Source organism: Vicugna pacos, chromosome 25 (genome assembly GCF_048564905.1).
Source record: "Vicugna pacos chromosome 25, VicPac4, whole genome shotgun sequence".
NCBI lineage: Eukaryota > Metazoa > Chordata > Mammalia > Artiodactyla > Camelidae > Vicugna > Vicugna pacos.
In genome coordinates, this window is record NC_133011.1 from 37283452 (window position 1) to 37304567 (window position 21116).

The 21116-nt window shown below is 44.5% G+C and overlaps 1 protein-coding gene across 10 annotated transcripts in view; it reads right to left on the reverse strand.

The window, feature by feature from the left end:
- TRAPPC9 (trafficking protein particle complex subunit 9) overlaps window positions 1-21116 on the reverse strand; it is a 433756-nt gene that overhangs the window by 367773 nt on the left and 44867 nt on the right. For 8 of the 10 annotated variants that reach the window (XM_072949773.1, XM_072949771.1, XM_072949768.1 and 5 more), the window contains 3 exons: window positions 19693-19838; window positions 16861-16989; window positions 7981-8007 (listed from right to left, as the gene is read on the reverse strand). In XM_072949773.1, the coding sequence (XP_072805874.1) occupies window positions 7981-8007; window positions 16861-16989; window positions 19693-19838 (302 nt within the window). The remainder of the gene's footprint in view (window positions 1-7980; window positions 8008-16860; window positions 16990-19692; window positions 19839-21116) is intronic. The other 2 variants (XM_072949774.1, XM_072949777.1) reach the window with 1 other exon arrangement.

Sequence of the window (21116 nt, forward strand, 5' to 3'; positions counted from 1 at the left end):
ACAAAGAAAATTTCCTGTGCAAAACCTTCTTCTAGTCAGGCAAGAAAACCACCACAGAGAACTGTGAAGAGGCAGGTGGCTTAGGACTGTTTCCTAGATTCTGTGAAAAATCACAGCAAGAGACGAGAGGGTAGAACTATAAATAATAAAAGAAAAGGAGATGCATGCTTGAAAGAAAATATCTACGATATATACTTTCTAAAGAATATATTCAAATCAGCAAGGCCTAATGACAATCCTCGGGTCCTTACAGAACTGAGAACCCCATCTCCAAACCACAGGGCATCCCTTTGGAGCACTGAGAGTCCACACGGGTGGTCACAATGCCATCACAGCAAAAGCTGTGCTGCACTTACGAGGAATGAGAACCTGCGCTAGGGAGGTCCACGTGCATCCTCATTTACACCCCACAGCAACTCTACACGTGTGGGACGCCTAGCGAGCCCCATCTCTGCAGGAGAGAAAACAAGTCCGAGAGAGGCTAAGCAGACCTACCAGTTCTCCAGACCACAGAACAAGCTCCTCCAGAGCGGGACTCGAACTCGGACCTACGTTCTCAACACGACGCTGCTGTGCTTTGTGTGCTTTTTGTGTGTGTAAGACATCTGTTTTCCGGCATGAAATAATACTTAAAACGTGATAGGTCATCTTGACTTACCTCATTATCTCTAATGATTAATCTTTACATTGTTGAGTTTTACTCTTTTCCCTTGGAGAAAGGAAGGGAAAGAGTGGGGTGGGGGGCAGAATGAGGTGGGTCTTCACTCTTTATCTAGTGCCTCGTCTCATCCAAGATGTCCCCAACCAGAGAGAAGGAGCAAATGTCCCCCCACCCTTTAAAGAAAGGGCACCACTGATGATGGTTTGCTCAACTCCAATCCCGAGGCTGGGGGCGGGGGAGGCACATGCAGCAACCAGGGCAGTATCCTCGGCAGGAAGGTGAGAAGTGCTCACGGGAGAGCTCGGGGGGCAGACTGACTTAACTTCACTCAATAAAAGAATAACACACTCTAAAAATACTAGTATGCGATGGATTTGATCTTTCATGATGTCAAGTTTCGACAGCCTGCACGTTACATTATTGTGAACCAGTGAAACAAGGAGTCTACAGACAGGAAAAGTCAATGCCACAGGCCGGCTGAAACCCAGGCTGAAGGAAAGGAAGAGAAAGGGCATAGTTAAGAAGACGTGGGGAAAGGGTGGAAAAAAGGCAGCATCACAAGGGCTCTCAAGTTCCAATCCAACAATCGTTCAATCATTCATTCAGGAAGAGTTACTGAGTTCCTATAAGGTGCAAGATCGTACAGAGGGCCCAGGACGGGAAGTCAACAGACAAAGAGTAAAACAAAGTAGAAACAAGAGGGAGTAAAGCAGAGACAAATGAAGCAGGCGAGAGAAAGGCAAAATCAACCGTAAAGAGAGAAGAACCACACACAACAAGGGCTTAGAACAGCAGCGCCAGGTGGCAAAGCTCCCAGGAACAGCTGACAGGCTGGCGCTGCACGAGATCACGGACATCTGCCCTCTGCTGAAGAGCAAAAGCCCTGCCATGCGGGTCCTACCAGCCCCCTCCCGCAGGGAACAGCAGGAAGACAGTGCCACCAGGAAGTCCGATGTTAAGCAAGAGTAAGATACACGCCTCCAGCACCAGAATTGCCTGGGGCAAAGGTGGGCTTCTTAGGAAACAGTACTGAGATGGCCTTTGGGAGAAAGATAAAACTGCACCCCTACCTCACAGCAAACCCGAGAACAAACTCCAGGTGATCTAGGATCTAAATGTAAAACAGAAAACCATAACAGAAGTTCAAAAAACATGGGTGAATTCTTCTAAAACCTGGTTACAGGTAAAGGCTCTCTAAATGTGATTCAAATCCAAAGGCAATGTTTAAAAATTGATCAATCCAATTACATAAAAATACAGGAAAACTACCATAAGCAAAGCCAAACATAAACAACAATCACAGGAAAATGTTTTCAACATGTATCACAAACGGCTGATATCCCTGATACATAAAGAGATCATAAAAATTGAGAGAAAAAAAACCAACAGAACAAAATGAGCAAAAGATATGGGCAGATAATTCATAAAAGAGAAATATAAAAATGGCCCTCAAGCATTTAAAAAAATGATTCAACTTCACTAATAGTAAGAGATGCCATTTCTCACGTATCTAGTTGGCAAAATGCAAAATCTTGACAACAGGTTCTGTTGGTGAACCGCAGAAAGTGCTCCCGAGTACAGCCACTGCAAGTGCAAAATGGGGTGACCTTTATGCAGAGGAGCTTGGCAAGACCTAGTAACAGTACATATATGTTTACCTTTTGACCCAGTAATTCCACTTCTAGGAATTTATGCTAAAGACACAACTCCAACAACACAAAAACACACATGTACGAGGTTATTCACTGCAGCGTCATTTGTAATTACCGAGTATTGGAAACAACCAAATTGTCCAGGAAAAAAGACTGGTTAAGTAAAACATGAGACATGTACACACAATGAAAATGAATGAGGATGATCTCTGATATGAACTGATTTCTGGGACATGTTGGTAAATACAAACATAATAAAGTAAAATAAAAAAACAAAACAAAAAAAAAGCCAAGTACAAAAGATACATGTAATATGCTACCTTTTACACAAGAAATAGAAACAGGAACATCTGTTTAACGAAAAACACCAGAGAGAAAAACCAGGAGCAAATGAGATTCGCCACCGACAGGTAGGTGGGAAGAGGGTGGGAGGGATAAAGGAGGAAGTGACACTTCTCAGGGGATAACTTGTTGTACAGTTTTGACTTGTGGAACCATGTTCATGATTAATAAGGACTGACGGATAATGGCAGACAAACAAAACAAATGAGCTTAAATAGATTTCAAATAAATAACATAATTATGCTGACAGGGAGGATTAAAGAACAACTACAAGTAACTCCTGATCGCAGTACCTTGTATGCCTGTCCTCAGTGTAAAGGCAAACAAACAAACAAAACAGTACTCTGAAAACTCCAAACATGGCTGGAAAAAATTAAAGACGACCTAATAACTGGAAAGACATCCCATGTTCATGGATCAGAAGTCAATACTCTTGGGATGGCAATACCCCCCAAAGTGACCCATATGTTCAATGTAATCTCTATCAAATCCCAGCTGGATTCTTTGCAGAAATTGACTAGCTGATACAATTCATACGGAAATTCGAGGGTCTCAGAATAACCAAAACAATCTTGAAAAAGAAGAACAAAGTGAGAAGACTTATAGTTCTCAACTTCAAAACTTACTACACCTTTATCTCTAGGTGAAGAGTTACAGGTAATTTTTTAATTTATTTTTTGTGCTTATCTTTATTTTCTAAATTTTCTACGATGAATATAACTTTTACAACAAGGAAAATAAAAGCAAGTTATTTTTTAAAACATGCAAACCTATTCATTCACTGGAAAAAAATTTTTTAACCATAAAGAGGTAAATAAATACCTAGTGAAAAGGGACTTCTTAAAAACAAGAGTGCGTTTACGTTTTCCATAAACTGAAACCTTAAAGGCACAAACACATCAAGTTTCTAGGGAAATTTGTGCAACATACTAACACAGTCATTTTCAAAGATTCTAACTAAACAATGAAAACCCAAGAAAGAAAGGGAAAATCATATATGATAGCCAACTTCAAACACATGGAGAGCAAAGGCCTAGAAATCACAGTTCCTGTAACTCTGCTACTAGCTCAGTATGAGAGGAAATTCTTCACCGAGGAGACAGTGGAATTCCATGCATAAGACAGGATACACAGTACAAACTGCACTAGACACAGTGATGTTTTTTAGAAGAATTCTAAAGTTAGAACACTGCTGGAAAACTACAAAAACTCTGAAAAACAGATCAAAATACACACACACATATATATAAATATATGAAGTCTGCTCCCATGTTGCACATAAATACAAACATTTTTGTTCACTCCTGGACACTAATCACTTTATTCAAGGAAGAATATTTTAACAACAAATAATCAATATTACACTCTGTCAAATCTAGTTAATAAATTTACTCTGCCATGTAACCATAACGTGTCTAAGTTAGATCTAAAGTTAGTGAAAATACCTTTGTATGATACGGTTTGTGGAACTCTTCTCAAAATTCCAAGCTTAATTTTAAAATAGCAGTAATTCTATATTCTCTTTCTCCTTGTGAGATGAACAACACAGTCTGTTGTCAAAACTGTCATTACAATGATTCACGGGCACCATATTCTAACTAAACTGCTGGACAACAAGGCACTATCCAGACACTGTGACCAAACAAAATGAAACGTAAGACAATGACCCTATTCTGGAAGGCTTATAATCTCTGTCAACTCTGGGGTTTTTATTTCATTGGTTAGCAAAATAAAATCAATTAAATACTTTCTTCTTTGAGCATTCTGTAAGTCATGACTCTACTTTAAGTGTCTTGACCAGGAAAAACTGAAGTATGACTTTATTAGGTCAATTAGCAACAATCATCACTGGGGGTGAGTAATAAAGAAATTAACTGATAGCAATGCTTCTGCCTACATTAGACCTAAAATCAGCCTAAGCTGAGCTTTGCAAGGAGAATGAAAAGATGAAGTCCCCAGTGAGAAAAAAATTAATAAGAAACCAAAGAAGTAAAGACTTTTTCATTAACGATTCCTAGGAAGGGACAGAGATGCCGGAGACAAACACGCGGGTCTGAACTCCCGCCACACCCCTAAGTAGCTGTGACCCTGATTAAGTCAAAGAACTTCTCTGCATCTCAGTTTCCTCATAAATAGACCGGGGACAACAGCACCTATCTCCCAGAACGGCCCTAAGAATTAAGTTATTTTATATATAAAGTTTATATAAAATACCTCAGATCTTAGACATGACCTGAAAAGCATAGGCAACAAAGAAAACACAGATAAACTGGACTTTGTCAAAATCCAAAACTCCTGCGCTTCAAAGAACACCATCAAGAAAGTGAAAAAAACAACACACAGGGGAAAACTTTTGCAAGTCATGCATCTGATAAGGGATTTGTATCCTCAAGATAAAAAGAACTCTTACAACTCAATGATAAAAAGACAAATAACTCAATTAAAAAATGAATAAAGGATCTGAAAAGATTATTTTTCAAGGAAAATATACAAATGGCCAATAAGCACAAGGAAAAGATGCTCAGTATCATTAGTTGTAAGGGAAATCAAATCAAAACCACGAGGAGAAACCACTTCACGCTCGCTAGAATAGCTACAATCAAAAAGACAGCGACAGGTACTGATGAGGATACAGAGAAAGTGGAGCCCTGAGACCTTGCTGGTGAGAATGTAGAACAGTGCAACCACTTTGGAAAACAACCTGGCAGGTCTTCAAAGAGTTAAACATTTAGTTTCTGTATAACCCAAAACTTCCGCTTCCTAGGCACATATGGAAGAGAACTGAGAACATATGTCCACGTAAAAACTTCTACAGGAATGTTCACGGCGCCATTACCCATCACAGCGAAGGAGAAGAAACAACCCAAATGACCGTCACCTGATGAATGGGTAAACAAAAGTGGCCCATCCATACAGTGGAATATTATCCAGTAATAGCAAAACATGAAGTCCTGATCCAGGCTACAACAACGTGGACAAACCTTAAAAACCTTACGCAGTGTGAAAGAAGTCAGTCACAAAAGACAATTCCGTTTAGATGAAATGACTCGATTTACAGGAAACGTACAGAACAGGCAAAGCCCTAGAGAGAGAAAATCGGTTGCCTGGGGCTGGGAGAGGAGGGGGGAGATGGGTAGTGACTGCTAATGGGTACGGGGCTTCCTGTTGGGGGATGAAGAAGCTCTCAGGTCGACTGTGATGCACAGCTCTGGACATAGAGTACAAACCACTGCAGACTATAATGCATGAATTGTATTACAAATGTTAAGGGGGGAAAAAAGGCCTTGGACCAGTGCCTCCCCACAGTAACTGCAAATTGCTAACTTATATTATAGGAAGAAGAAACTGCCCTCAACAAGAAAATAGGAAATCAGCAAATCCGAGTTAACTGACATTGGACAAAAGATCATTTCACCTGAAACAGTTACTGAACGTACATATTCAGAAATGACGAGGAAAACCAGTTTGACACCACGAAGAAGCATTCTGCTTCAACTGCAGATCAAGGCAGCTGCTAGAAATGACTAGAGAAGCCTGGTTCTTAAAACAAGAGCCGGAGACAACAACGAGACGGTGGTGAGGAAAGCACGCAGCAGAAAACCCGAAGCAGTTTGCTTCAAATAATCTCTCCACTGAAAATTCAAAAATAAAATGAAAGTGATGTGATGCTGTGCTGCCTCACGTGAACGGGCTTCCTCCGGAGCTGAACAGTTCTGCAACCCCAAACGTGAGCTGCTCAGATGCAGAGACTAAGGAGAATCAGCAAGGCTCCTGGGAGTCCCCAAGTGACTGCCCACCAGCACGCTGACCACCATCACATCTGCCAGGGCTGGAGCACAGAGAAGAGACCGACGTCTGAAAGACACAGGAGATGTTGGCAAGGGAAGAAAAGGCTGCGGTTGGTCCTGGGACAAAGGCCTTATGAGCAGAGGCCAGAAGGCTGCAGGCGAACTGGAGTGGCCCTGGAGGGCAGCAGCGGAGCACAGAGGGAGCAGAATCTCAATTCCCTCCTCGCTCTCCCTAGGGTAGGAGAGATCAAGCCCGCATCCTTCTCACCGGGAAGCATCACGGAAGATGCCCTGGGATGCCGAGCCCTGGCTCTGTGTCCTTTCCTGCCAGCTTCAACCTCTCCAGCAGGGTCTTGACACATCCCTGAGTGACAACCCCACAAAACCACCCACACTCTTACTCCTGGCACTCGAAATTCAATTTCAGCGCTACACAACCTTACTTTGAAAAGCTTCAGAAATAAAAGATATTATATTCTTTTTATGTCTCATCATAATGACTGGTTTTTCTGATCGCTCTAAGCTACTTCTGCTTGGTGAAGCACCTAATTCTCCTGCAGGTGAATTCAGTACTTTCCACTGGGCATAACTAGCCAGTTTGGGCTCGCTAACTTCTATTGGTCAAATACCAATACATCTAATTGATTTCATTGTTCATCAATTTCAGCCGGGAGGTGAGGGAGTGCCACTCTGTTCCTCACCCACCTCAACCGTTTTCTCATCAGCAACTGAAGTCTCCTGAAAACAAAACAAAGCATTTGTTTCCCTTCCTCTACAGTTTCCACACACCCAACAGGAAACATCAGCCTAGAGGAAGAATTCAACACAAATGTTAAAGCAAAAATCTACAAACCTGAAGCAACTCCACTTCAGAATCATGATACACAATGACATGAAAGTAAGTGTGTTGGTCACAAAGCAAGTGCCCATCTGATTTCTATTCTTCAAAGGAAGGAAGGTTTTCATATTTTTTATTATCACTCTTTGTCACTGTTTCCAATTAAGCCAAAAAAATAATCCAGCTCATTATGAAATAATTAAGCACCTCAATGAGAGATTTCTGCTGTATTAATTACAGAAGGCATTCAGAGTGGAAAGGAAAACCCACCTCTGTAAAAAATGCAAAATTTCTTCCCCCATTAAGAGCACAGACACGAAATGCAACAGAGAATTCAAATTCACGTGGAGAGAAGCACAAGCCACAGAATCAGAGCAAAGTCATTACTATGAGTCAGTTCACAATTCACTGGACAAGCATGCTCGATGCATTCAGAGGATTTTAAAGGCACACTGCAAACCATTCACTTAGCCATGCTGGGGGAAGAATTTTCTTCTCCGACAGACAACATAAATCAAAAGGGTGCCCCCATCAAACAAGGACCAAACAACACTCAGGCTTTTAACAGTTCTGATTTAAAGTTACTTAAATCAGCATGTTCCAAAGATCATAATCCAGAAATTTTAACCATTCATTCACACCACCATGAAACAAGCACTTAAAAATAAGCCAAAGAAACTAAGCACATAGATCATGTACCTGGATCAATGAGAACTTCTTGCGCCCCTGGAAGAAAGAACAGATCACGGTCTTTTATTTGAAAAACAAAACTTCTTTTAAAGATAACTGCTAAAACACATTTCATCACTCCCATTGCCTTGAAAAATGTGAGACACGTGTATCTGATCAGAAAAGCAATGCTGAGTAACAGTATGTTATAATTCAGTGCCTTTTTGCTTTAGAAGGAAGAGAAAGAAAAGCTACTATTTCTCATAGCCTGCACAAAGCGTAAAGTGCCTACCTGCCTCTTTCCCCTCCCACTTTCTAAGCTCATTCTTCCCAACCCTTGAACAAGCATGAGAACCTCTTATTCCCACCAATACGCCAATGACAAAAGAATATCAAATTATTTGTGTAAATATATGCCCACACCTTGGACTGGAGGAGAAAAGTATCGGAAGGCTGCACGGAACTTATTCCTGCCTTCCTGAAATCACACACATACACACTGAGTTGCTGAACATGTCACAGTCTAGGAGCTCCATCTTTTAGAAGGTAACTTTGTAGTTAGTTTAAAATATGAAACAGTCAACTTCATTATTATCAGGAAGCTTTTGAAAGCCTTGATCATCTATCTGCTAAACCATCCAAATATCAATGAGACCCAATTAGCCTTCTCTGTAGAATGTAATTTCCCATGATGGCAAAACACACCCCAAGTGGTACTGGATCCAAAACTCACGAATATCACTAGCTATGATCGTTTTTAAAATGTGTTAACAAGATTCAAAAAGGTATGTCCCAACAACATTTAGTCTTACAGCACTAGCGTATGTATTTAGCTGCCTACACAGAGGACAGGTCCCATGATGGTATCTAAGAGCTGCCTTGTGCATTGCAATCTCTACTTTCAAATGCAGACACGGGGGAGGGTATCACTCAGTAGTAACACAGGTGCTTAGCGCACAAGGCCCTGGCTTCAATCTCCAGCACTGCTATAAACATAAATAAATACAAGTAAAAACAAGTTTTTATGAAAAATAACAATAAAGTTATAAAAAATAAATGCAGCCTGAAACCCATCACAATCTAGAAGCCACGGTTATAATAAAAAAAAACAGGTGCTTTCCACCGAATACTGACTGTATGTCAAACACAGTGCTTGACAACCACCACGTGTGGTTCTCGGCGCTACAGAGCAGCCGGGGATGAGAAACCCTGCACTGCGGGCGAGGAGACGGAGCTTGCTGACAGTCCTGCTCCCCGAGACACCACGCCCAGGACAAGCGCCAACAGAGCTGCACTGAGGGGACATCCAGCTGCATGGAACCTCGGGGGACTGGGGATTCCCAGAAAACACTAAACACTGTCTGTTCAGTGAAAAAAACAGGCCAAATATATTACACTGTGCCATGTCCTTTAAATAGGGGATATGATTGAGACTTTTTTGATGTCTCCACATCACTTTCACAATCATCAATTATTTGACCTCTCAGCACGTCCGGTGATGAACCGGACCCCATGTTAAGTGCACTCAGACAGCTGAGCTTCTAAAGCTGTTCTATAAAGTCTGTGAAAATCGGTCTATGCCTCATACAGGCGGTCAACCACCACTTCTCACCGATGTGGAGGCACCACCCGAAACAACCCCTCTGTGCCTTTCAACTCCCTTCATCCAGTCCAGTCTTTCCAAAACAGCGAAGGACAAGCTCAACCACAGACAATGGACAGCTTGTTACCAAATGGACTTGAACATCTCATCGGACTCCCTGGAAGCCCTTTTCTTCTATTGAACCCACTTCCAGGCACTTCATAGCTTTCTGATTGGTAGACTTGGCTCTGGCCTACTCAGAAAGCCTCATGTGCAGAGGGCTGGGGGGAGAATAACCGGTGCTGTTGGAGGAAATCACTGTGAGAAAGAGGGGCACCCTCCAGCCAGGTCTCCACGGGTAGAAGTGCCTCAGTGTGCTCAGAAATTATACCGTTAGCATCACTGGGCTCCAATGGACTGATTTTGCATTAACCAAGCTCATAAGAGACTGATGCAAGAAAACCAGAGGTTTAACTTATTAATGTAACAGGAGACATGAAACTATGAACCAGACTAAAATATCGGAGTTCAACAGTCAGTACATTTTCTCCCCAACGGCACAGTCATAGGCAGGAGGTCACATGGCAAGCGTGGACAGAAGCAGAGCAAGAGGGGTTTGTTTCTAGATTAACTCGATGGACTAAATTTCTGTTACAAGAACAGACCTGCTGCCCAGAAAACAGTAACACTAATCACGGTGCGCTCTCCGTGGACAGTGGCTGAGCACCTGTTTAACTCTCCCCTCCCGTCCTCTCTGGGCTGACTGATGTACAGATGTACTGAGATCCACAGGCACGCAGATACCTCTCAACAGCCAGAGCCTGTCCCTGGGAGCCTGGAAGCCGGACAGCCAGGGTTTAAGTCCCAGCTCTGCCACTTACGAGCTCTGGGACTTGGCCAACTGACTTACCCTCTTGTGCCTTAATTTCCACACCTGGAAAATTGGGGTAACAATCAACCTTCCTTCTTGGTTGTTGTGAAAATTGAAGGATTCGTTTCTGTAAAATGCTCAGAAAGGAATGTAGCACATTTTCAGTGCTCAACAAATGCCACCTATTAAAGTTATTCACAAATCTCCCTTCTACTCATCTTCTGTGTTTCCTGGCTAGTCTAAGTCCCAAAGGCTATCCTTATTTCCCCTTCTATAAACTCTTGGGGAGCACCCTTCTGTCCCACCCCACCACCTGTTTAAACTGAGGGAGGGGGCACCTCCTCCCCATTCCTCCGGTCCTTGGGGGCGCTTCTCCCTCCACACCCCTGGCCCCTGGCCCCTGGCCCACGGCCAGTCCTCCTCACACTAATGGAGGGAGGTGTGAGTCCAGGGGTTGGGGAGACCAACCCTTCTTTTCCCTTGGGTGCTGGCCACCCCAGGAAGCACCCAGGATGCTCAGCTCAATGACAAGACAGCCCTGTGCATGATGGAGCAGATCCTCTCAAGGGAAGGCCCGCTGTGGCCCAGAGCTGCCAGGACTGGGTGAGTCTCTGGTTCTGGGACACAGTATCAGGACACCCATTTTTCCGAAGCCCTGAAGTTCATGGAGAACGTGGCTTCCTCAGAAACAAAGGAAACATTTATCGCCCGCCTGCTCTTTTGCGTCATCTCTCAGTTGGCTGGCGGAGCAAACAAGTGTGTAATTATTGGGTCCCCTTAAGCCCCAACATACACAAATTCTGTGGCTTTTGGTTGGCTCAGGGTGACTGTAACGGTCCTAACTCAGCTGAGGCTAAATAACGAGTATAGGAACTACTGACCTTCCTCGAATACTATCTTTCGTCATAAAACCAGCTTTTCCTATTTTAATTTCTCAGTAATTGCCAAAGACTGTAAAATGACGGCTTCGTACAAAACAGTAGCTGAAGTTTATGAGACCTTTTGAGATACCCACTGTGCTAAAACACTTCACATGATTTCTAATTCTCACAATTCTACAAAGCAGGTATGAGGGTCCCCATCTCACAGACTAGGGGAAAACTCAGAACGAACTGACTCAGGTTCACGTGGCTCAGTGGCAGCGCGTGCACGCAAACCCAAGTCAAAAAGCTACGCCCCTTCCTCCATATACCAAATCACCTGCAGCTAATTAACACACAGCAGCGGGTTCAGTACTCAGGGAGCTCAATGCATTTTTCAGCTTGAAGGTGCTCCAGAGACTGCTTCTATCTGCTTTATAAAAGCATGGCTCACTGGTTTCTAATACTGGAAGAAAAGTCCAATTTTGCCACTGTTTGCACAGCAAGTCTGAAATTTTCACAGTGAGATGACAGAATAAAAATAAGATACAACTAGAATAAATTTTCCAGGTAGCCAGACTTAATGGACATTGTGCTATCCTGAAGCATTAAACAAAGAAATCAAATTAAAGGAACGTTGTTTAAGCCTTCTTTTACAAACAGGAAAATTGACCGTAAAAAGGTGCAACAGCGCCACCTATGGCCAGAAAGGCCTTCCGGGTTGCTGGGAAACACGCAACACAAAAATTGCATGTATGTAAGGTTTTTAAAAACAGGATGCTCAGAGTCCATAACTAAAAGCTTATCTAGCACATACTGAATTCTGCTTCAGGGAAGGGAGTGGTATTCAGTATTTAATCTGAAATTGTTAATACTCCTGAGTATAAACAAAAGAAAGGCTCATGGAAATTCATCTAAGAGTAAGGAATCCAGGCCAGCCTCTTCCTTTTACAGAAAACGGAGACTGAGACCCGGGACCTGTCCTGGCAGTCAGCAGCAAAGCTCTCCTAGTCCTCGTGTCTTGCACTGTATCAAAAACTAACAGATCGGTATTAGCCCTATATTCATAAAAGTCACGTCTGTATTCTTCCAACAGTAGGTAATCTAAGTGTCTTGCAAAATAGTTCCCCAAGAGCCAGGAAGTCACACAATTTTGTTGAAATACAAACGCATTTATTTACATATGAAAACAACATGAACTCTCCTTTTACTCCCTCTATTAAGAAAAGTGACAGATGTCAAATAAATGTTTTGATTGTTTAAAACCTATTCAGGGGTACAGAAGAAAAATCAAAATTTTCTTCAATCATGAAAATAATCAATGTTGACTTTTCTAAACTTAATAGTTGTGGTCAGATTCCTACGAATTTAAAGGTTCTAGCGGATGGTTACATGGCAATATGAATCCTGACTTGTAAGAATACATTCTGTATAAATAATCTTCAAGGTTGTCTGCTTAAGGCAATTTAACTAGTCCTACTTACTAGAATGGCACTGATTTCATCAAAACACACTGCACTAAAAAAAGCCACTGAATCCTTGTTACTTTAAGTCACATTCATATATATCACATATACACAATGAATATGAATCAGAAATAAGCCACCCTCGTCAGTATTCAGAGCCGATCCTTCTAAACTGTCTGTCACTGTGACAGCGGACTTTTATTGAGCACCTCTGGGTGCTCTGTGTACAGTCATCTAACTCTCACAGTCAGACGAGGTAAATAACATTAGTCAAATTTCACAAGTGAGGAAATGTACTTAAGCCATGAAAAACAACTTACATATTTATCATCAGGAAAGAAAAGAGTGAAGATTTTACTTTCTCTCAATATTTGCTGACAATCTTTTCTTCCGTACTAAAGACGACATAAAACCAATTTAGTCTTTATAACTTTTTCTCTCAACAAGCATCACTGGAGAAAAACGAGCAATAAGTCACTAGCAATGGTTGGACTTTCAAAGCCCACTTCTCTTCTGCACTGGCATCATTTCTAATGTTTTGTTTTTAGTGCTTGCAGAGCACTAAGATAAAAAATATTAACTTTTTAGATCATTAGCTGAGAATAAAACATTGTGAAAATGTACAATTTTAATCTATGCCACTCTGTCTCATACTCTCACTAGTATTTCTTCCTTTAAAGCCTCATCAGGCTGAGATCACTAAAATCGGTCATTTATGGACTCACAGGAGTTGGGAAACCACTCAGTGGGAGGCTGGTAAGAGGAGCGATTAAGAATGCACACTGTGTGGCCTGGGCTCCAGGCCAGCTGCGTGTGATGTGGGACAAGCGGCCCCATCTCTCAATCCCTCACCTGCAAAAAGGAGACACTGATACCTACCCTCAAACACCTGCCACGAGGTAAAACACAAGGAAGGCATTTAGGCTTTGCGAGGAGCCCACTCGCTCAGAGCTATTTTGGTCATTATGACGATGATGATGACTGTTAATAAGTTAAGCTCGAGCAAAAAGTAGAAATCATCATAAAGGAGAAACATTTATAAGTCAATGAGCCTTTCCTTTTGGATGGATTGCAGAATGTTCTATTGATTTTTTAATAAACCAAGTTTTGTCCATTAATTATAGACTTACAGGTTCATGGACAAGTCTCCAGAAAAAGAATTAGAGGCCTCTAACCTCTGAAACTAAGGAAGTAAAGTTAAAAAAAAATTCAAAGGAGAAGAGGATAGCTCAGTCAGGCAAGCACGTGCTTATTAGCAAGCGAGAGGTCCTCAGTTCAGTCTCCAGCACATCCACCTGAAAAAACCATTATTTAAACAAGGGGAGAATTCAAGCAGAAAGAGGGAGGGACTACCGGATTCTTTTGGAGACTAAACTCAGATTTAACAGGGGGTGGAAAAACCCCTTTTCTCAGGTTCTTGGAATTTGCTAATGATGTGATAAACGGTGCAACCTGAGCTGGTGAGACTGCGCGCACTGCTGCCTTCGCCTGACTTCTCCTGCTCTCTTGCCTCATGAAAGACAAGAAGCAGTGATACTCCCTGGTTCAGTTTCATCTTCCTCACAAATTCACACACGGTTCACTGGTAGGAGCAAAATTACCACTATTTCTTTTCTGATATGTCTAAGGAAGAATGGTGGTGCCTCATTACTGTTTCTAGTGAAATCTCGGCGGCTCCAAGGAGTCAGCGTTTAGCCCTGGAAGGCGCAAGGCACGCCCGGGCCTGGAGCATGGGTTGGGGGGGACACGGCTGCAGCACAGCCTCTCATCCCAGCCGCGCCTGGTCTTTACTTGTCTCACGTTGCCCTGCATTTATCACACTTACGTTGAACAGCCTTTTATGTGTTTGGGGAGTTAATCTTGCCATCCTCCCCCTCCTGGTTCTCTGTGCCCACCTGTCCCCCTGCGGTTCCTTCTGTGTTCTGTGACTTTAAAAGAAGAGGGGGGAAGGGTTTCAGATTTTGTTTGTTTGTTTGTTTGTTTCTCCTTAGCAGTAGGACTTGACACTTTCAATTTTGGAAGAACTAAAAGATAAATAAACTGTAGGGTTTTTGTTAAAAAAGAAAAAACAAAACCCTTTTTGCAGAGGAAACCTTGAAAACTATGTAAACCAGATCTGAAATGTCTAGTCTTTTAACATCATTCATGAATTCGTATTACCAAGTCTTAAAACTACTCGATAACCCACAGTAGTGATACTGGTAACATTAACAGCTGCGAGCACGGACCAAGCGCCGGCTGGGGCCGCCCTGTCCTGGCATCTCTTCCCCTGAGGCCTCCCTGGGCCGAGGTCACTGAACTCGCTCATTCGTGTGCATCTGACCCCCCCCCCACCAGCCCTTGGAGACAGGGAAGCACTGCTATCGCCTTCCCCACCGACAGACACGGCCACTGGGGCACAGAGACCAGCCCACTCAGGCCACAGCGGCACTAAAGGACACGTGTGTTCCTGCCGCTCTGCTGCTGAGACGGGAAGCTCAGGTGCCAGTCCAAGGGGGAGTGTGAAATAACCGGTCTGCCTGGCCTCCGCCTCAGAGAGGAGGCGCTGTGAGTTCCTGATGCAGGGTGAGGCCGCCGCCACAAACTGGCCCGGCTTGACACTGATATCCAAGGCGAAGCAGCGGGTACACACGTACATTCCTGATGTCAGCTCGTCCACGGGTCTGGGCCCTTCACTGCCTGAACGGAGCGAAACCGTCCCCCGTCTCGGTGAGGGAAGCGCGGCTCTTTCAGGTCCCACCTGGGCTTCACTGGCTGTTCCCCAACTCCCCCCCAGCCTGCCTTCCACGATTAAAGAGGTCTCAAGCTTTTTACACTATGCAAAACTAAATAAAGGCATTTCTGCAGATGGAGCACCTTTTCAGGCTTAAATTTTTTTGCCTACACTCGGCAAGGGGAAGAAAGAAACACGACCCTGCAAAGTCTCGGAGCCTCACCACTTACCCGAGAAGAGCGGTCTCAGCACATGATGACCTCACACTGCAGGGTGAGAACAAAACAAAGCCGCCCCCAACAGCAGGCACTCCCAGAGGGAGCAGAGGACCGCGGGACTTAGAAAGCTGACCCTCCTCCCAGAGACAGCAGGGTCGACAGCAAGGGTAAACACAGGTGGGGAACACTGACGGGAGGGGCCTCAGGCCAGAATCAAGCCCAGGGAAGCGGGGGCAGAGACATTCTAGGCCTGATCTCCTCTATCACTTCCCAGCCTGCTTCACGCTCCTCTCCAATAACCGAGGCCCCAATAAACCACTAGAATGGTCTGACGAAGAAATATCTTCAAGAGCCATCACAGATTCATCTAAGCATTTCCACAAAGAGCGCACCCAGATTCAGACCGTGTGGCTGCACTGACGGTTCATGAAGGTGGTCTCTGCACAATTTGTTGACGGTGGGGGCTGGTATAAATCGGGGAAAAGGAAATTTAAGGCATTTCCTCGTCTAATACACACCTACTACCGTGGGCTTTCTCTTTGGACGGAAAAGTCTATAAAAATCTCATGGATCAAAAAACACCTCGCAGTTCTGTGTCCCACCTGGATCTCTGCACCCTTTGTTATTAACTTTGTGACAATATGACAGCTATGTCCTGAACCATTTAAGGCAAGTTCATTCATTAGGGGCCAAAAGGGTAAAGTCATTCAGTGATCATTTGTAGGTCTGCTTCTCCAAAGATGATTTTTTTTCTTTACTCTCTGTTAAGTGCTAACAAACATAACCAAATCCAACTTCACTCAGTTAGAGAACTAGGTCAACCAGAAAAATAAGTAACAGCCCCCAGGCCCTAAGTTAGCTGGTAAAATTGACATCTGGGGTTAACTTCACCAAATACCCAGGAATTATGAAAAGGACCCAGACACAGAACTTCAAGGTCAGTCTGCCATGAAATGTTATGCACCTGTTCCAGAAATCAATCACTGTAATCCATTAATATCATTCAGTAAGACTCAATAAGATCAACACATATTCAATAAAATCAGAATAAAACGTCTCGTGTGCAGGATTCCTGACTCAACGGATTTTACTCTTTATTTCAGCAATAGCCGAGCTTAACTCACGGGGACAGTAATGAATTACTCTTGCTTGCTTAAGGGCTGCAAACAAGCCCAGGACAGAGGCACGGGCAGAGCTTACCTGGGCGATGTCTGTTGGCTGCCTCGGCAGGAAGAGAGCTGCCCTGGAACCTCCGAGCCCCAGCTTTGCCACCAGTCCCAGCAGGATAGTGGTAGATGACAGAGGCCGAACACAGCCCCTCGAGGGCAGCTGGGCATTAAAATGAGAGTACAATGAACAAAGTTAGAGGCCATCCTCAGCTCGGACCGCAGTGACTAAGAACGATTCAGACAGCCTGCTTACATGCAAATGCCGATTTTCTCCCCCAAACAAAGATCGAACCCACAGATCGCTGGTTCTGCTACAAACAGGAACGTGCCACCTTTTCTGCTCTGTATGCCCGTGTCCAGGCTGGCAACACGGAAGACTCATGATGCTCAGGGTCCCACTGAGGGGCAAGCACACACATGACATGGACCATCTACTCCGTCATCTAACCAAGAGTCTAGTGCACACTATGCGGCAGGCTCTGGGCCAGACGCTGGCCGTGCGGAGGGATGAGGGGTGTAGCAGAAAGTGCCCTGGACTGAAAACACTTACAGTCATAGCACCCAAAGCAGTACCAGAATACCTTTCCGCACCCTTCACCCTAGATGCATCTGCCTCACCAGGCCTGCCTCCTCAAGGGCGGCCACATTTTGCTCTCCTCTCACTGGCAGTTCCACCCAGAGAACCTTGGGCTGCCGCACGCCTGACAAGCTGCGCGACAGTTTTCACCTGTATTCATTAGTTCTGCGGGTCTCAAACTTCTTGGTCTTAGAACTCCCTGACACTCTGAAAAACCACTGAGGATCACAAAGAGTGCTTCTGTGTGTGCATGCGGGTTACATCTACAGACACTTACCGTATTTGAAAATAAAACTAGGGCAGAGGGATATAGCTCAGGGGTAGAGCACATGCTTAGCATGCACGGGGTCCTGGGGTCAATCCCCAGTCCCTCCATAAAAAAAAAAAAAAAGGAAGTAGAAAAGGATATTAAAATGTATGTGTTCATTCCTATTAAAATAATAATAAGCCCATCACATGTTAAATTTTTAGGAAAAATAACCGCTTCCTAGAACAGAAACAATGCACCAGAAGAGTAGCACTGTTTCACATTCTTACAGATTTCCTTCCTGTCCAGCCCGACACGAGTGAGCTGGGCCCTCTCCTCTGCTTCTGCGCTCCGTCTGCTGTGGTGCCACACGCTGTGGAGCCCCCGGGAAGCTCCACTGTGCGTCTCTGATGGAGTGACGGTGAGGAGGCCAAGAGCACAGGGCACCGTCCCCTGCAGGAAGCTGACAGCCCGTCACCACCACGTGGGTCAGGGGCCCGGGTGGGCACTCGCCCTGGAGCAGCGCCCAATCTCGCAGCTCCACCCCGCCCGTCAGTCTCGAGGAGTTACAGACCTCTCTCCCGAGACAGCGAGGCCAAGCTCCCTCGTGCCCCTCTCATCCGGCTTAATCTTTCACCTGTTCTCTCTTTTCTTTTGCGTCTGTTCCTTCTCTTTCCCACTTCTATTTCCCTCTCCTCTTTAAGAAGCCAAATTAGGAAATTTAAGTCCATTTCAAGAATCTCTTCCAGTTCGTGTGTGCCATAGCACGTGGTTAAAATGCTGTCAGAGAACTTCGTTACTTCATCCTGACCGCATTTATCGTAAGCGGCTGACGGGCCCTCACTCAGCTGTCCGCTTCTCCCACGAGAGCCCCGTTTCAGTCCTTCCCCCACTGCTTTTTTTAACAAGCATGGCAGGAAACCCACAGACCGTGCCTCCCGCTCCTGCCTCCAGGAGAAGGTCCTGCAGGAGAAAATCACGTCAACAGGCAGCTCCAGACGGAGGGAGAGCCCTGCGACAGATGGGGCTGCGACGGGGCCTGCGGGCACCGGCTGCGGGGTGGGGTCTGGAGAGGCTGTCCTCAGCTGCAGGGTTGTTTTTTTTGTTTGTTGGGTTTTTTTAAATTGAGATATAATTCACATACCATAAAACTCACTCTCTTAAAGGTGTGCGATTCAGCAGCTTTCTGCACACTCACGGCTGTGCAGCACTTATCACCATCTAATTCCAGAAAACCCCATCGCCCAGAAAGAAACAGCTGCCCATTAGCAGTCACGCCCCATCCCTCTCCACCCAGCCCCTCACAACCATCATCTGCTCTCTGCCTCTACACGCGCCTATTCTGGACATTTCAGACCACTGAAATCAACAACACGTGGCCTTTTGTGTCTGGTTCCTTTTACTTAACATGCTGTTATCAAGGGCCGTCCATGCTGAGATGGTATCAGCATCTCATTCTTTTTTTTTCTTCTAAAAATGTTATAGTTTATTAGAAGGTGGGCAGTACTATCAAAAAGAGCAGAGCAGAGTATAAGGGGTGGGGTTTCCCAGGGAAAAGGGTAGGTTGAGCAATCAGGGTGGACTTTCCAGAGTAGGTGGCCTTTTTCATCTTCCCCTTTTTTTTCTTTTTCATTCATTCTTTTGTCTGAATAATATTCCACTACATGGAGATACTGCATTCTGTTCATCCACTCAGCAGCTACGTATGGACAAGGTCTGGAAGAATGAGTGTAAGAGGTGACTAACAGGAATGGCATTTAAGCAAAGGGCAAGATGTGCTTAAAAAAAAGCCAAAAACAGAGGCACAAGGCAATTCAGCGCGTTTCTGAGGAAAGTGCATGCTTGCTTCGGCAGGACTGCCGTGCAGGGCCGCAGGGGAGAGTGGCAGGAGACAAGGTGAGAAGATTCCCCGCTGCAACCAGCTCAGCCAACTTTTCTCCTCCCTTCTCTCTTTTTAGAGCCATTTTTCTCGGTTTTCTCTTATTTCAAGTGACAGCATTTTAACTACACATCTGATCCTCTGCATCAGACCATCTTACCTCCAAGCCACAGAAAGTCATTCACTGAGCGGAGCAGCTCCACGGACATGTGGTAATGGACCAGGGAGTCCTGGAGCATCCCGGCCTGCAGGCACAAATCCCCCACATGCTTCCGCATGCGCCCTTGGCACCGCTTCTTGTAATGTCTGGAAAGTAAAACACGTGGAAATGTATCACCAAGAGTGCATGACGTCTGCCCCAAAAGCATGCTGGCAAGGCACTACTCAACCCTCTCCCTACAGCAGAATGCTAAGAAGGCAAACTGGGCTCTACAACTGAAAGCCAGCAACCGTCACTGCCAGTATCTGAGCTGGAACAGTCCTGACTTCAAAAACTGCTGTGAAGTTGTTTTTAAACGTGGCAGGTGTATATGAATTTCACGTAGATGATATCAGGGTAGGATTTTTCTCTTCAACTTTTCCAGTCACAACATTAGCACAAGAAAGTTCATATTTCAGCTTTTTTAAAAAATCAATTATCTTCCACTTTCTTAACTTTGAACCTATTATCATTTTATAAAGAGAGCTATGCTGCATATTATAAACCAGCTGCTGGGCTTTTGCAAAGAAGACCTTTGTGACTTCACTATTTCAGAGCAAACTTTTGTGATGCTTTGAGAGGTGGGCCTGGGGCGCTCACTAACAGCTCTTTAAATACTGGCAAGGATGTGCCATTAAATAATGCAAAGTCTTCTAACTCTGTATCAACTCAGAAACCAAAGAAACTGCACCAAAGCCTTACTTTATCATTTTTAAATATTCCTATTGTTTTGAATATTAAATTCCTTAAAAGATACAGTTTTTTTCAAGAAAAACAGCAGCTGTATCAAATTTCCTCTCACCAAGAAAATAGTCTTATCAAGGACAAAAACCCCTATGGAAATCCGAAAGATGTAGTTTCTAGCTAAATGAACGTACAGATCCCAAAACAAACCTAAACCCTATAGGGTCTCACTCAAACGAGCTCAACAAACTCCTGGAACTTAGCTCTTCTGTTCCAAATGCTGCATGAACTAAGATCATCACACCAGGCAGGGAAGGAGAGAAGAGGAAAGTCAGCCTGGCCTCCGCCTGTTTTCTTTCAGCCACAAGGCCCCGCTGGGAGGGCCTGCTAACAAGCCCTCCCCATAAGAAAACACTACATCCACACTGCCCCCGCCACCCCCACGCAGCCCCGCCAGCCCCCTCCCACCGGTCACCTCGCCAGACTGTGAATGGCCTTCTAATGACCCTCCCACCCTCCCACTTGGTAGCACCCTCCCCATCCTCCCCGGTACACAGACACACACACAAACACACACACACACACACACACACACACACACACACACACACAAGACACACACACACACGTACACAGATACACACACAGCCAGGGTGGCCTTCCCAAACCACAAATCTGATTAGGTCACTCCCCCACTTCAA